The 16246-nt window shown below is 38.3% G+C and overlaps 1 protein-coding gene across 20 annotated transcripts in view; it reads left to right on the top strand.

Annotated features, from left to right (window-relative positions):
• The window catches only part of HUWE1 (HECT, UBA and WWE domain containing E3 ubiquitin protein ligase 1), a 160820-nt gene that overhangs the window by 95428 nt on the left and 49146 nt on the right, over positions 1-16246 (top strand). For 18 of the 20 annotated variants that reach the window (XM_019718919.2, XM_019718910.2, XM_074323887.1 and 15 more), the window contains 9 exons: positions 2706-2951; positions 4130-4263; positions 5008-5102; positions 7426-7617; positions 9694-9910; positions 10313-10435; positions 11083-11320; positions 11701-11931; positions 15733-15855. In XM_019718919.2, coding sequence (XP_019574478.1) covers positions 2706-2951; positions 4130-4263; positions 5008-5102; positions 7426-7617; positions 9694-9910; positions 10313-10435; positions 11083-11320; positions 11701-11931; positions 15733-15855 — 1599 coding nt within the window. The remainder of the gene's footprint in view (positions 1-2705; positions 2952-4129; positions 4264-5007; positions 5103-7425; positions 7618-9693; positions 9911-10312; positions 10436-11082; positions 11321-11700; positions 11932-15732; positions 15856-16246) is intronic. The other 2 variants (XM_019718912.2, XM_074323885.1) reach the window with 1 other exon arrangement.

Genomic DNA, 16246 nt, shown 5'->3' with positions numbered 1-16246 from the left:
CACCAACACTTGTTACTTTCTGGATTTTTGATAGTAGTCCACTCTGTGAGCGTGAAGTGAAATCTGTGGTTTTGATTTGCATGTCCTTAATGAGTGACATAGAGCATCGGTCATATGCTTATTGGCTATTTGAAAATCTTTGGAGAAATGTCTATTCAGGTCCTTTATCCATTTTTTATTGTGGCTGTTGTTTGTTGTTGAGTTATAGGAGTTCTTTATATATTTTTGGGCGTTAATCCCTTAACAGATAAATAACCTGCAAATATTTTCTCCCATTCCATGGGTTGCCTTTTCACTCTGTTGATAGTTTTGTTTGGTACACAAAAGGTTCTAATTTTGAAAAAGTCTATCGCTTTTTTACTTTCATTGCCTCGTTTTTGGTGTCCTATATAAGAAATCATTGCCAAATCTAATGTGGAGCTCTTACCTACCCTACAGCTTCTTGTAGGCGTTTTTGTACTTTTAGCTCTCACATTTAGGTCTTTGATCTATTGTGAGTTAATTTTTTATATGGTGAAAGTTAAAGTCCAACTTCATTCTTTCACCTGTGGATATTCCATTTTCCCAGCATCATTTGTTGAAAAGAGTCTCCTTTCCCCTATTGCACCCTTGTCAAAAATCATTTGACCATATATGCAAGGGTTTATGAGGGTGCTTTATTTCTGTTGAAAACAAAAAATGGGTCTGGCCCAGTGGCCCCGGTGGTTGGAGCGCCGAGCTTCTAACGCTGAGGTCGCCGGTTTGATTCCCACATGGGCCAGTGAGCTACGTCCTCTATAACTAAGATTGTGGACAACGGCTCTCCCTGGAGGTGGGCTCCTGTGAGCAGCCGGAGGTCTGCACGGGCTGCCGTGTGCTGCCTGGAGTGGCTGGCAGCCATCGTGAGTGGCTGGCATCCGGGGAGAGCTGCTGTGAGCAGCGGATTGGCGACCAACTGCCTCAGCCTGGGGAACGCAAGGCTCGTAATACCAGCATGGGCCAGGGAGCTGTGTCCTACACAACTAGACAGAGAAACAACGGCTTGAACTGGAGTGGGGGTGGGGGGGAAATGCCATTGGGGTTTTTATAGGGATTGCATTAAATCTGTGAAGCTCTCTTAGTAGCTGGGTTGTGTAGTAATAAGTAATTTCTACTAAAAATCACAAATCTGCTTGCTTATGGACTTGGAAAGATCCATAATTATGACATATCTGCATTTAATGTTTCATTTTGCTTTACTCTTTAATTAAATTTATTGGGGTAACAATGGTTAGTAAAATTACATAGGTTTCAAGTATACAATTCTATGATACGTCATGTGTATATCAAATTGTATGCTCACCACCCAGAGTCAGTTCTTATTCCATCACCATATATTTGACCACATTTACCCTCTTCTGCCATCCCCCCTCCGCCATTATCCTCTGTAACCACTAAACTGTTGTCTCTGTCTATGAGTTTTTGTTTGTTTGTCTTGTTACTTTGTTGCTTTCAGTTTTATGTCTCACATATGAGAGAAGTCATGGTTCTTGACTTTTTCTGTCTGACTTACTTCGCTTAGCATAATAATCTCAAGATCCATCCATGTTGTCACAAATGGCAGTATTTCATCTTTTATATGACAGAGTAATATTCCATTTGTTTGTGTGCACGCACGCGCATGTATGTGTGTGTGTGTATATATATATATCTTGAAGGACACTTTGGTTGTTTCCATGTCTTGGCTACTATAAATAATGCAGTGAACATCAGAGTACATACATCTTTATGGATAAATGTTTTCAGATTTTTTGGGTATATACCCAGGAGATGGATTGCTGGGTCATATGGTAATTCTATTCGTAATTTTTTTGAGGAATCTCCACACTGTTTTCTGTAGTGGCTGTTCCAATGTACATTCCCACCAACAGTGTATGAGGGTTCCTTTTTCTCCACAGCCTTTCCAACACTTGTTTTTGTCTTGTTGATGATAGCCATTCTAACAGGTGTGAGGTGATAATCCCATTGTGGTTTTGACCTTTTGGCTAAATCAAGTCTAGTATTTTCCTTTACTCTTTGAGAATATTTAATGGAGTGCTGTTCATAACTAAGAGGAGAAAAAGAGCTGCTCCATCTTTATTCTACCTCTAAGATACTGTGTGAATGTGGGTAGATTTATTTAAAGCCATAGGAAAGGCACTTAACTTCTCATATCTTTGAATGGCAAGTGATAGCGTTTACTCTCAGATTTTTCTGAAGACTCTAAAAGTAATTACAAGTGCTATATAATCCTTGAGTTGTCTCATAAAACAAATTGATTAGCTGATGCCAATCTTAGAATCGTCTCCCTTATTATGGGAAGAAAAAAACATTTATGATAGTGGTTGACTTCCATAGTTTAGAATCTTGCCTAACATTGCTCCCTGTTGAGCAAAATTTGGAATTCATCTTACAGCATGGAGTCCTATCTATAGCAGTATTCTAGTTTGGCCATCACAAACTTTTGAATATGATCGACTTACCATGTTTAAAAGCCTTTCGTTTGAGAGAAGTAATGTGTTGCTTTAAAAGGAGGGGTTGAGGGATGTCGTACCTGCATTTATATTTTGACTCCACTATTTACCAAGTGAGAGGCCATGGCCAAATCTGAAATTTGTGAGACTTGCCTTCCACTTCTATTGTGACTAGTAAAGACTTGATGCATATGAAGTTCCTTATACATTAATGCTTTAATCTTCTTTTTTCAGACACTGTCGCATGAACCCAAAGTCCTCCAAGAGGGTCTCCTCCAGTTGGACTCCATCCTCTCCTCCTTGGAGCCTTTACACCGCCCAATTGAATCCCCTGGGGGCTCAGTGTTGTTGCGAGAACTGGCTTGTGCTGGCAATGTTGCTGATGCTACCCTCTCAGCTCAGGCCACACCTCTGCTGCATGCACTCACTGCTGCCCATGCCTACATCATGATGTTTGTTCATACTTGCAGAGTTGGACAGGTAAGAATTACCTTAGGGGTGGATATTTTGTTTTAAAGCCAATAAAATACCCAGGGCATGTACCTGGCGCATCTTACTGTGCTTATCAGTTCTACCTGGGCTAGCTGCTGAAAGAACAGTTTTAGGGTGTGATTTTATTTGTTTGTTTGTTTGTTTGTTTTTTGGTGGGTGGCTTGGGTTTATGCTTTAAGTTGTTGTCCAGTAGTATTTTTTTTCATTAGAAGTTGGGTGACCATATAATTTATCTCATGAACTGGATCTTCTTGAAAGTGAAAGAGGTTGGTGTAAATAACAAATAGATCTGTAACATCCATGAAGGCCAACTGGGATGTACAGTTAAACTTTTTAGCAGGCATGCATCAATTGGGTGCTCATCTGGCCTGTTACTTCCTAATCTTTCTGCAAATGCATGAAGACCTAATAATAGGATAGTTAGAAGGAAATTTGACCACAGAATGTTTAAGTCAGTGGTAATTAACAGAGATTACTAAAGACTTCCTAAATATCAAACCCTATGGCTTTGAGCTTCCTCTTACGATTCCAGAAAGGTGGTTTCTTTTTGTGTGCTCACAGTTTTACTACCTTTAGTTCTCATTTGATTCAGGTAATCAATTCTAAAGATTAATGGTATAACATTTTAGCGGCCCTGGTTTATGCTGTTGCGCAGGAGTATATTTATTGAATCAAATCAAATGAAAAACATAGTTATAAACTATTTAGAAAATAATTAGACTAACAAAACTTAGGGACTTGCTTGTTTTTATGACTTTATTAAATAAAATCAAAATAAAATGAAATGTTTAATTCAAGGAATTAAATCCAAATATTTGTTAAAATAAGAGGAAAACAGCATGCCCCCACACTTAAAAAAATAGAAAGCTGTCAGTGAATCTATAAAATTTTCTTTGATTTAGAAAAACAGAGTTGGCTATGACTCCTGTCTTTTCATTTTACAAAAAGCAATGAGAACAAATGTTAGAGAGATTATAAATATTGTAAGAGAGTACCTTGTGAAACTGGGATCTTAAATGTGGAAATTTTGATGAAATAGACAGCTGTGAGAATAACAAAGAAGGAAAAATAGAATTCCATATCCTTCTGAAATAGCTAGAAGTTGATTTTGAATATAATTGTTCAGAGGGCACCCCAAAGATCACCTTCTTTTTACTTTGTTGCAGAGTGAAATTCGTTCCATCTCTGTAAACCAGTGGGGCTCCCAGTTGGGTCTGAGTGTTCTGAGCAAACTGAGCCAGCTATACTGTTCCCTGGTGTGGGAAAGCACTGTCCTCCTCTCCCTGTGTACCCCAAACAGGTAAGGGAATGGTCATCTCTTTTGTTATCTCTATTGTCTTTCATAATAGAAACTAAGCTCAGTGAGCCTGGAGTATAGCTTTAGTCCAGGATGGAAGGTTATAGTCAAGAGTTCCGAGGCTCCCTTGTCTGTCCTGTCCATTCCAGTTGCTATAACAAAATACCACAGACTGGGCCCTTACAAACAGCAGAAATTTGTTGCTCACAGTTCTGGAGGCTGGAAGTCTGAGATGGTGCCAGCATGGCTGGGTGAGGACCCTCTTGCAGGTCGCACACTTCTTGTTATATCCTCACGTGGCAGAAGGGACTAAAGATAGGAGTCCCATTTGTGAGGGTTCCGCTCTCATGACTTAAGCACTTCCCAAAGGCCTTTCCTACTAATACCATCACATTGGACATTAGGATTTCAACAGTGAATTTCGAGGGGGCACAAACATTCGATCCATAGCATTGTCCTTCCCACTTAACCAACCTAGGGGCTTGCTTACAAAAAGTGTCATCCTGCACATCTTTGACATCCCAATTCTGGTATGTCAACATGGTAGGTGTTTCAAATTTGGTCCTGTTGTTAGATCTCAAAAGTTGAGTTAGAAACCTTGTTGAGTGCTACCTCAGGAACTCGATCACTGCAGATGTTTTATTAGGTTTACTTATCTGCTATGGGAGAGGGTAGTGTCAGCCAAGCAGATTAGAGACCAACCAAGCACAACATAGGAGATGAGCTCACTGTTTTCTCTTGTTGCAGCCTACCATCTGGATGTGAATTTGGCCAGGCAGATATGCAGAAGCTGGTTCCAAAGGATGAGAAGGCAGGTACGACCCAGGGCGGAAAAAGATCAGGTAACTCCAAGAAACTAAAATCTTAGTCATTCTCTTAAATTCTCTCTGTCTTTATAGGTCTGTTGTGAAAGTTTGGTTAGCTCTGTCATCTGTAGTCCTCAATTTTTTTCCTTTCATTGATTTTTAATTATTTTAAAAATAAACTTTTTACTCATTGTTTTCTATAAAAATATGTACACACAACCGTAAAAATTAGAAGATGTAGTAGAAAAAAGAATCTCCCATATTCGTACCACAAAACAATACTTTGGAAGTGTCTGCCTAATTTTTTTCCCTGAGGATATATTTTATTAACATGGTTCTAATTATCTTAGGAACATTATTTCATAGATCTCTTTTCACTTTGTCATGTAAAGGTACCATGAATTAATCATTCCCTGTTAAGTTCCTGATGTACTATTTTGAAAAACAAACATCTTTATATGTAGTTTTATGCTAGTGTAAGATCGATTCCTAGAAATTACTGTATCAAACGGTATGATGGGACATTAATTTTTTTTGTATGTTTATTTTTCAGAAGCTTAATTTCATAGGTTAAAAATGGTAAATGATTGTTTTAAAGTGACTGGAACACTTTAGAACCACTGTCCAGTATGTAGCCTTGTGTGACTGCTGAATATTTTAATGTGGCTAGTACAACTACGTAAAAAACAAGTTTTTTTCTTCCTCCTTTATTCTCCTCCTTCCCTCCTCCCTCCTTCCCTTTCTTGTTCTGTCTTGCCCTCTCTTTTTCTTTCTTTCCTCTTGTTAAGGGGAAAGTGTTATGGCTTGAAATGTGCCTCTCCCCCCCCCCCCAGCACTTCAGAATATGACCTTATTTGGAAAGAGCTGTTGCAAATATAGTTAAGATGAGGTCATAGGTTGGGTGGAGTGAACTGAGTTTTTAATTTTTATTAATTTAAATATAACAGCTGTTACCCTGTTCAGTTGTTCGAAGACTTTTAAGTATGCTTGGAACAACTTGGGTATGTGCATCTTTTTGTTTCCAACTAAATTATATGAAATGTAAACAGATCATTTATTTTAATGAAAATTTAATGTCTTGATTGAGATGTGGTATAAAGTATAAAATAGATACCTGTTTTTTAATACTTAGTATAAAAATGTAAAATCTTAGTTTTTATATTTGATTATATGTTGAAAGAAAAAATGTTATATTGGGTTAAGCATTATATTAAAAATTGTAGCTGTTTCTTTTCACTTTTTAATGTGGCTACTAGAAAATTTAAAATATTGTGACTCACATCATATTTGTATTGGACAGTGCTGTTTTAGAAAATAGATTTTATATTATAGCACAAAAGTTCCAAATTTCAGTAGGCAGAAATTATACACAATTTTCTGACCCTAATGCAACAAACCTAAAATTAGTAAAAGCAACTTTGTAGAAAGTTTTTTCTTCTGTTATTGTACATCAGGAAGGAAATACATTTGATAAACTGTTAAAACAATGAAGATAATTCCATGTATAAAAACTTAACAGATAATGTTTAAAAATTATACTGAAATTATTAAAGACAGGAAGTAATAAAGCAGACATAACTTGTGAAACAACAAATAAAGACTTATCTGACAGCTAGTGTGGGAGAGGGAACAGAATTAATAAAACATATACACACCTGTGGCAAGGTTTTGGAGAAAATGTACCATATCCAAAAAATTAGAATCTCAAATTTAGTCAAAATATACCAAATTTAAGTCAAAGAAAGAGTAAAATAATTTATTTTTCCCCAGCAATGTCTTTCACACATTTAAGAAAGATGACTCCGTTTTCACAGTTTTTCCAGAAAATTTGGTGATGTGTTTTAGAAGTTTGCCTAAAGCCAATTTTTAAATGTAAGAGTGTGCGCGCACGAACACACACACACATTCATATACAAAAATCTTAAATGCTGCAAGCTAGGAAATATTTTTCCACAGTGGTAATCTATGATGTCCAATGTGAGTTTATTAACGAACTATAAAATTCTAGCAGTGCATACTCCTGACAGCTTGGGGGCACCATGCACATAGTAGTCTATATGACTGGTACCCCTCACATCATGCAGTACCTATAATCTTCCAAAGTAGTCCTGGGTTAAGACTATTCATAAGCTCTCATTGGAAGATGTCAGTATTAGCTAAAAGCAGCTCTAAGGAGAGAAGCATATCAGTGGAGTTTTGGATTTTTTTGTTTTTTTTCTCTTCAGATTTAGGAAGTGATGGACATTTATTTAAAGAAGAGCAAGCACCATAGGTTGCTCTTTCTTGGGACTCTTCAGAACAGTGAACCAGGTAAATGCTGGCTCAACATGGTCTTATTGGTCCCCTCTTATGTTTACAGATGGGGAACAGGATGCAGCAGCTGGAAGTATGGATGCTTCTACCCAAGGCTTATTGGAAGGCATTGGGCTTGATGGTGACACATTGGCTCCTATGGAGACAGATGAACCTACTGCTTCAGACTCTAAGGGCAAATCTAAAATCACACCTGCCATGGCTGCCAGAATCAAGCAAATCAAGCCTTTATTGTCAGGTGGGTGATTCTCTTTACTTTCTTTTCTGACTTTTAGAGCTTTAACCAGAGCTTAAACAAATTGAGTTGGTAAGACTGTTATTTCCTCTAAGGAAGTTTTAAACTTTGGTGGGGCATTTTTAGGTGTACTTCATTGAGTGTCTACTAAGTGACAGGCTCTGTGCTGTTAGGGCTATAGAGGTAAGAGAATCACTTCCTGAAAGCCATCTGCCTCTCCTTATCTTTAATTCCTTACTTCTTGTTCATTCTTCACCTACTGCAAATGCCTTCTGCTTCTACCATGTCTTACCAAGGTACTTATAACCTTCTTGTTGCCTAAGTTCATTGGATACTTTCCAGTCCCTTTGTCACTTCTCTGCAGCATGTTAGTTGACTCACCACCTCCTTCTTAAAATGCTCTTTTCTTGGCTTTTGTGGTATTGAGCTCTCCTGCTTTCCAGGTACCTGTCTGGCTACTCCACCCACTTTCCTCTTCTCCTCTCTGTCCCTTAAACATAGCCATCAAGTGACATGGTTGATTTGTGCTTTTAAAAAGTCATTTTGGCAGCTCTGTAGAGATTACATTAACATGACACAAGACCACATTAAAGCCACACACTAGTCTGTCTTTGCCATCTTTTACCACCTAATGTAATATCAATGTTTGGGGTATCGATTTCGTATGTCTCTCAACATTTGCCACTTTCTGCCACCTTAATGTAGAGGAATGTGAATACATAACTCCTTGGCATCTGGAGCTCTGCCCAAAAGCAAGCAGAAAATGGCGTGTGGTGTTTTCCATTTGTTACCTTAAACCCCCCTTGAATTTTACACTTGTTCTAATTTGTTTAATGCTGCTCCTTTTGTTTTAATTTGAAAGTCTACCAGCACTACGAATTGAAGGAAAACTGACCATCCAAGAAGATTACTCCTGTTTAGCTCCCCTTTCTTTCTTTGTTAGACCCCTTAGACTACAATGGCTTGGAACATTATGGGGTTTTTGTGTGGGTCCAGCCCCTGCTTTTGATGTCTATTTCTCTGTGGCTACTGGCCTTTTATTTTCCTCTCTTACCCTTGCTGACTACATTTGAGCCACTTTGCTGTCTGTTCATTAGAAGGCGGTGATGAAAAAGCTCAAATTTATTGTTTGGATGCATTAGGTTTTCAGAGTCTGGACATACATAGAGGTTTCTAGCCAGCCAGTGCAACTATCAAGTACACAAAATATTTTAAGAAAAGCAAGCTAATACCCAAATATATTGTGTTTAGACATATTTTCTTTCCATTTTTCTACACTTTTACATGTTCATATTTGGATTCTGCTTTTTTTTTTTTAATGTAAGGGTGTTTTCCCAGGATCCATCAGCTCCAAGTCAAGTAGTTGTTTCAATCTAGTGGAGGGGGCAGCTCACAGTGGCCCATGTGGGGATCAAACCAGCAACCTTGTTCTTAAACGTACTGCGTTCTATAATGGAGCTATCCGGCTGCCCCTGGAGTCTGCTTTTTTGCTTCAATATATACCAAAAAGCAGCCTACAAAAAATGAAAATTTGAAATACTTATAATCTACCTAACACCTTAAGAAAGTCACTTAAAAATTGTATGATTTTCCTAGCAATATTTTTTCCTTTGGCGACTATGTATGTAATGTGATCAGACAATATACAATATATATGATTTTTCTGGTCTAAGTCATTAACGTTTTTGCAATTTTTAAAGTCCTCTATAGGCATTTTAAGTGACTTCATAATCCAATAAATCATTTACTTAACTAGTTCTTATTACTATATTGCTGTCTGCTAAGGTGGTTTCAGTTTATACTTCTTCTAGCAGTGTGAATGCTTACCTTGTTTGTCTTTCAACATTTGTTATGTGTTGAATGCCAAGATATTTCTCTCTCCTGCCTTTGAAAGAGGCATTGATTCCCTGTGGAACTTCCTTTTTGGACTCTCATATGTAGAGACAAGTCCAAGTGTTTCCTAGGTATTGTGTGGGAGGAAGTGGTCAGTCATAAAAATGTATTAATGGTAATGTGTCTGTTATTAATGAAACTAATTCTGAGAATACTGTCAGCCTTATTCTGACTTTTGGATTCCAGCCTCTTCCAGATTAGGCCGAGCACTTGCTGAGCTATTTGGACTCCTTGTTAAACTTTGTGTGGGGTCTCCTGTCCGCCAGAGAAGGAGCCATCATGCTGCCAGCACTACCACAGCGCCGACACCTGCTGCTCGATCCACAGCCTCAGCCCTTACTAAGCTCCTCACAAAGGGCTTGTCTTGGCAGCCTCCACCATATACACCTACTCCCCGCTTCAGGTGAGATTCCGCTTAAGGTACAGAATCGAATTGGTTTCTTCTCTACTTCAATGGAGAATGAGCCACTGAATTAGAGGCCTTGGTGGTCCCTTGTTTACTGTAGATTTGTACCCCAATAACAGTTTAAGGTACTTGTTTTGGTTCTACTTAGTCTAGAACATAGATTTTAAAATCATTTATAATCCAACTGCATTTCAATAACCTTGTATTTTTTAGTAGGTGGGAGCCACTTAGAAACCTTAGAAATTTCAGTAACCAGACTAGTGACCCACCTGCATTCCAGTCAGTCTGTCAGTCAGTTCGGTGCAATCTTAAATTTTGCTCTGGGCTTCTACGTGAATTTGCCATTACTTCAGTGTCGGTCTCAGAGAATGTTAACTTTTTGCTTTTTCCCTCTTTCAGGCTGACATTCTTCATCTGTTCAGTTGGTTTTACATCCCCAATGCTGTTTGATGAGAGGAAATATCCCTACCACCTCATGCTGCAGAAATTTCTCTGCTCTGGAGGCCACAATGCTCTTTTTGAGTAAGGATCGAGTTGTTTGCTGAAAAGCATTTCGTGGAGTTTGGGTTTTTCTGTGTGCTTCAGCAGCCCACAACTTTCTAATACACCTGTGCTGTGAATACGTAGACACCCATTGGGATACCCTGTTATGTTCCAAGAACTAGCCATATTTGTCTCCATCTGCCTTGGAGCGTGGGATTCAGCCTGTCTTAGAGGTGTTTGTAAGGGTCTCTTTTCCTCATTTGGTTTCCAGTACCTGATACATACTTTTCTAATAGACTTGTCCTTTTCTATTGTTTCTCTGAATATGATAATTTTTCTACTTCTCTTGGTTAAAATTTTAAAGTAAGTTTCACTTTTTTGTTTGTTTTTGCTTTAAAAATTAATGCTAGAAGAAATCATTTTGCAATGTATATATGTATCAAATCATCACATTGTACACCTTAAACTTACATATGTTATGTGCCAATAATATCTTAATAAAGCTAGAATAAAGACAAAAAAAGGTAAAGCTAATAAATGTTGAACAGATTGGAAACAGTAGCTCCAAGAGGATGGACATCTACTTCCAACGTAGACTGGGAACCTATTGACTGTCCTTTCTACCACTACCACCCCATCTAAAATACCAATATTCTGTCTCCATACTTTCTCTTATTTGAATTCAGAACTTTCAATTGGGCTCTGTCCATGGGAGGCAAAGTTCCTGTTGCTGAGGGATTAGAACATTCAGACTTACCTGATGGCACAGGAGAATTCCTAGATGCCTGGCTTATGCTGGTGGAGAAGATGGTGAATCCCACCACGGTGCTTGAATCTCCACATTCACTGCCTGCCAAATTGCCCGGAGGTGTCCAGAACTTTCCACAATTCAGTGCCCTCCGCTTCCTTGTGGTAACTCAGAAAGTGAGTATTCAGCATTCTAAAACCAAAAGGAATTTCTCGTGCTGACTAGGTAGCTCCCACTGTGTTTTGTCCTTAATAAAATAACTTGATCATTAGTTCCGATTCCCAGATAAGGCTGCATTACAGAGGGGGATAGAAACCATTTGAGAATTTTCTGTGGTGTAAACATTTGAACTGTAAGCTTCAGATTGGTAACTTCCAGGTTGGGTTAAATGCCCCCCCTCTGTGCTTCCTTAAGCCCCTTCAGGACTGACCTAGGATTTTGTTGTTGGCACAGACTGATTGTGGAAGGACCATTCCATAGGTCTTTGACTTAATTCCTCCCAGGGCTTCGAATTGAAACAAAATGATTTTCATACAGCTTTTCAAATAACTTACAGGCAGCTTTTACTTGCATCAAAAACCTGTGGAACCGGAAACCCCTGAAAGTGTATGGCGGTCGAATGGCTGAGTCCATGCTGGCCATCCTGTGCCACATCCTCCGAGGAGAACCTGTGATTCGAGAGAGACTGAGTAAAGAGAAGGAGGGGTCTCGAGGAGAAGAGGATACAGGGCAAGAAGAAGGTGGCTCCCGCAGAGAGCCTCAAGTCAACCAGCAACAACTGCAACAGGTAGGATGGTGGCCGGATAGTCCAGGGCCCAGATTTTGCCACCGGATAGAGTGTGACACTTGTGGATTTTTAAGTTTACATGCCACTGGGTTCCTGGTCCTGTCAGCCAGGAAAAAAGTTTAAATTTGCTCTTTCTCTAAGGGTTTATTTTTTGCTCTTTCTCTAAGGGTTTTTTTTTTTTTCTCCTGAGAAAGCTGGAATGTAGTTCCAATGATTCCAACGGGTAAAAGATTTGTGTTCTCCCCAAGCTTGTTGTTTATTATTAGAACTCTTTTAAGTATTTTTAGTAAGCTGCAGCTACATGTTCTTGGAGGCAAATCGTCCTCAGCTTCTTTCTGATTAATCTATGAAGGGCAGGGATGTCATGACCCAAATTTATTCTCCAACAAGAACTATCTGAAACCGTACTTAACCTGCAAACTTTTTCCCCACATTTTGAAAATTGGAAGCTAGGAGCAGTGGTGGTTGGGAGGTGGGGAAGCACTTACGAACCTGAGATTTCAATCTCAAAAGAGCCTTTAGCATATTCTTCCAGGAATTTGTGTGTTTCTATGTGTGTTCTCTTTGTCTAGAGTCCTGTTCGAATATTTCTTCTATATATACACGTCACATTTTTTATCATAACAGTAATAAATGCTCCCTTTAAGACAATTTGGAAGTACAGCAAAATATTTTTTAAAAGGCATTCATAATGTAACTACACAAGATAACAATTATGCCCTTTTTTTATCCCTTAGTTCTATGACTAATTTTTACATAATTAACATCATATCATATGTAGAATTGTACTGCTGTCATTAAGAAAATGGGTTGTTTTAACATCTTAGTCACTCTTTTATTACCGGATCTTAATTTTCTTACTTGATGTTGTAAAGCTGTAGTGTATAGTTTCTCTTTGTATAAATTTGTATGTCTTTTCTTAAAGAATGGAATTGAGAACCACCTGTACTATCCTGTAGCTCTAATGTTTGAATGCTGTGAAAGCACCAAATACAAAGGTCCATTCATGTTACCTAAATGTCTTACCTTATAAATGTTCTCGGTTCATGTGAAGTTAAGAAAATTTGTTTCCATCTTGAAAGGGTTCCTTTCTTGTTTTTTTAGTTAAATTTATTGGGGTGACAATGGTTAGTAAAATTACATATGTTTCAAGTGTACAATTCTGTATTACATCATGTATATATCACATAGTGTGCTCACCACCCAGAGTCAGTTCTCCTTTTTCTCACCATATGTTTGATCCCCTTTACCCTTTTCTACCATCCCTCCGTACCCTCTAATAACCACTAAACTGTTGTCTGTGTCTATGAGATTTTGTTTGTCTTGTTCCTTAGTTGCTTTCAGTTTTATATCCTACATACAAGTGAAGTCATGTGGTTCTCGACTTTTTCTGTCTGACTTATTTCACTTAGCATAATAACCTCAAGATCCATTCATGTTGTCACAAATGGCAGTATTTCATCTTTTCTTATGGCTGAGTAATATTCTAGTATGTATACATACCACATCTTTTTATCCAGTAATCTGTCGAAGGACACCTTGGTTGTTTCCATGTCTTAGCCACCGTAAATAATATTGCAGTGAACATCGGAGTACATATATCTTTGTGGATAAATGTTTTCAGATTTTTTGTTGTTTACCCACGAGACTGATTGCTGGGTCATATGTTAATTCTATTCTTAAATTTTTGAGGAAGCTCCATACTGTTTTCCATAGCAGCTGTACCAATTTACATTCCTACCAACAGTGTACGAACAGGGTTCCTTTTTCTCCACAGCCTCTCCAACACGTGTTATTTGTGGTGTTGATGATAGCCATTCTAACAGATTTGAGGTGATATGTCAGTGTGGTTTTGATTTGCATTTCCCTAATAGCTAGTGAAGATGAGCATTTTTCATATATCTGTTGATCATTTTGTAGGTGTTCTTGAGAGAAATGTCTGTAAATGTCCTCTGCCCATTTTTTTTTATTGGGGTGACAATTGTTAGTAAAGTTACATAGATTTCAGGTGTACAATTCTGTATTACATCATCTATAAATCCCATTGTGTGTTCACCACCCAGAGTCAGTTCTCCTTCCGTCACCATATATTTGATCCCCCCTTACCCTCATCTCCCACCCCACACCCCCTTACCCTCTGGTAACCACTAAACTATTGTTTGTGTCTATGTGTTTTTGTTTCTCATTTGTTTGTCTTGTTCTTTTGTTGTTTTTGGTTTATATACCACATATCAGTGAAGTCGTATGGTTCTCTGCTTTTTCTGTCTGACTTATTTCGCTCAGCATTACACTCTCAAGATCCATCCATGTTGTTGCAAATGTTCCTATATCATCTTTCCTTACCGCCGAATGGAATTCCATTGTGTACATATACCACAACTTCTTTATCCATTCATCTATTAAAGGACATTTTGGTTGTTTCCATGTCTTGCCCACCGTAAACAAAGCTGCAATGAACATTGGAGCGCACGTGTCTTTATCTATAAATGTTGTCAGATTTCTTGGGTGGATACCCAGGAGAGGGATTGCTGGGTCATATGGTAATTCTATTCATAATTGTTTTGAGGAACCTCCACACTGCCTTCCATAGAGGTTGCACCAGTCTGCATTCCCACCAACAGTGTATGAAGGTTCCTTTTTCTCCACAGTCTATCCAACACTTGTTACTATTTGTCTTGTTGATGACAGCCATTCTAACTGGGGTGAGGTGATATCTCATTGTGGTTTTTATTTGCATTTCTCTGATGATTAGTGATGTTGAGCATTTTTTCTTATGTCTATTTGCCATTTGTATGTCCTCTTTGGAGAAATGTCTCTTCAGGTCCTCTGCCCATTTTTCAATTGGGTTGTTTGTTTTTTTGTTGTTGAGTTTCATGAGTTCCTTGTATATTTTGGATATTAGCCCCTTATCGGAGGCACTGTTTGCAAAAACCTTCTCCCATTCAGTTGGTTGCCTCTTGATTTTGTCGATGGTTTCTTTTACTGTGCAGAAGCTTTTAAGTTTCATGTAGTCCCATTCGTTTATTTTAGCTTTTACTTCTGTTGCCTTTGGAGTCAAATTCATAAAATGCTCTTTGAACCCATGGTCCATAAGTTTAGTACCTATGTTTTCTTCTATGCATTTTATTGTGTCTCCTCTGCCTTTTTGTTTTTTTCATCTGCCTATTTTTTAATTGGACTGTTTGTCTTTTTGTTACTGAGTTGTATGAGTTCCTTATATAGTATTAGCCCCTTATAAGAGGCATTGTTTGCAAATATCTTCTCCCATTCATTTGGTTGCCTCTTTGTTTTGTTGGTGGTTTCTTTTGCTGTGCAGAAGCTTTTTAGTTTGATATAGTCTTTTCATTTATTTTAGCTTTTACTCTTCCTTTGCCTTTGAGGTCAAGCTCATAAAATCCTCTGTGAACCCAAGGTCCATAAGTTTAGTACCTATGTTTCTTCTATGCAGTTTATTGACAAATTGTGTTTCTTTTTCTGAAATTTCATTGTTAGTATATAGGAATGCAGTGAATTTTTGTGCATTGATTTTGTAGCCAGCAACTTCACTGCATTCGTTTATTGTTTCTAATAGCTTTCTGGTGGAGTCTTTAGGGTTTTCTATATAAAGAATCATGTCGCCTGCAAAAAGTGACAATTTAACTTCTTCATTCCCAATTCGGATGCCTTTTATTTCTTTCTCTTGCCTGACTGCTCTGGCTAGGACTTCCAATACTGTGTTGAATAACAATGGCCCTTTCTTTTTGAAATGCATTTGGATTTCTTTTTTTACCGTGGTTCTGAGATCCTGCATTCTTTTTGTAGCTCATGGACATGGGCTTCACAAGGGAACATGCCATGGAGGCTCTACTGAACACCAGCACCATGGAGCAGGCCACAGAGTACCTTCTAACCCACCCGCCCCCGATCATGGGAGGAGTTGTTCGGGTGAGTTTGCTCAGGAACTCGAATCTTCCAGGACATTGGTTTGGTTACTGATGTGCTTTTCTCCTCTCCCGTATCAGTCGCTCATCTCCCCTTCTATAAACTACCACTCATTTTCAGATTTCTCCATGCCAATATTTTCTTTTCATGGTAACTCTCCTAATTCTAGAATGTAGTGAGCAGAAGCTTCCTATCTCCCCACCATGCACATTACTGTGCTTGGTTTGCAGAAGAACTCTTCAGAAAACAATGTAAAAGGCTCTCTTTTCTGAGATGCGGAATAGGTGGTCACATTGAAGTCCCCTTCCTATACTTAATTTCATTGTGATTTTCCCTTTCTATTCTTTTAGCGACCAGGTAAGCATACTTAGTTTAACTCTAGAGAACAGAGTTC

This window comes from Rhinolophus sinicus, chromosome X, assembly GCF_036562045.2.
Source record: "Rhinolophus sinicus isolate RSC01 chromosome X, ASM3656204v1, whole genome shotgun sequence".
NCBI lineage: Eukaryota > Metazoa > Chordata > Mammalia > Chiroptera > Rhinolophidae > Rhinolophus > Rhinolophus sinicus.
This window is presented reverse-complemented; position numbering and strand designations above follow the sequence as displayed.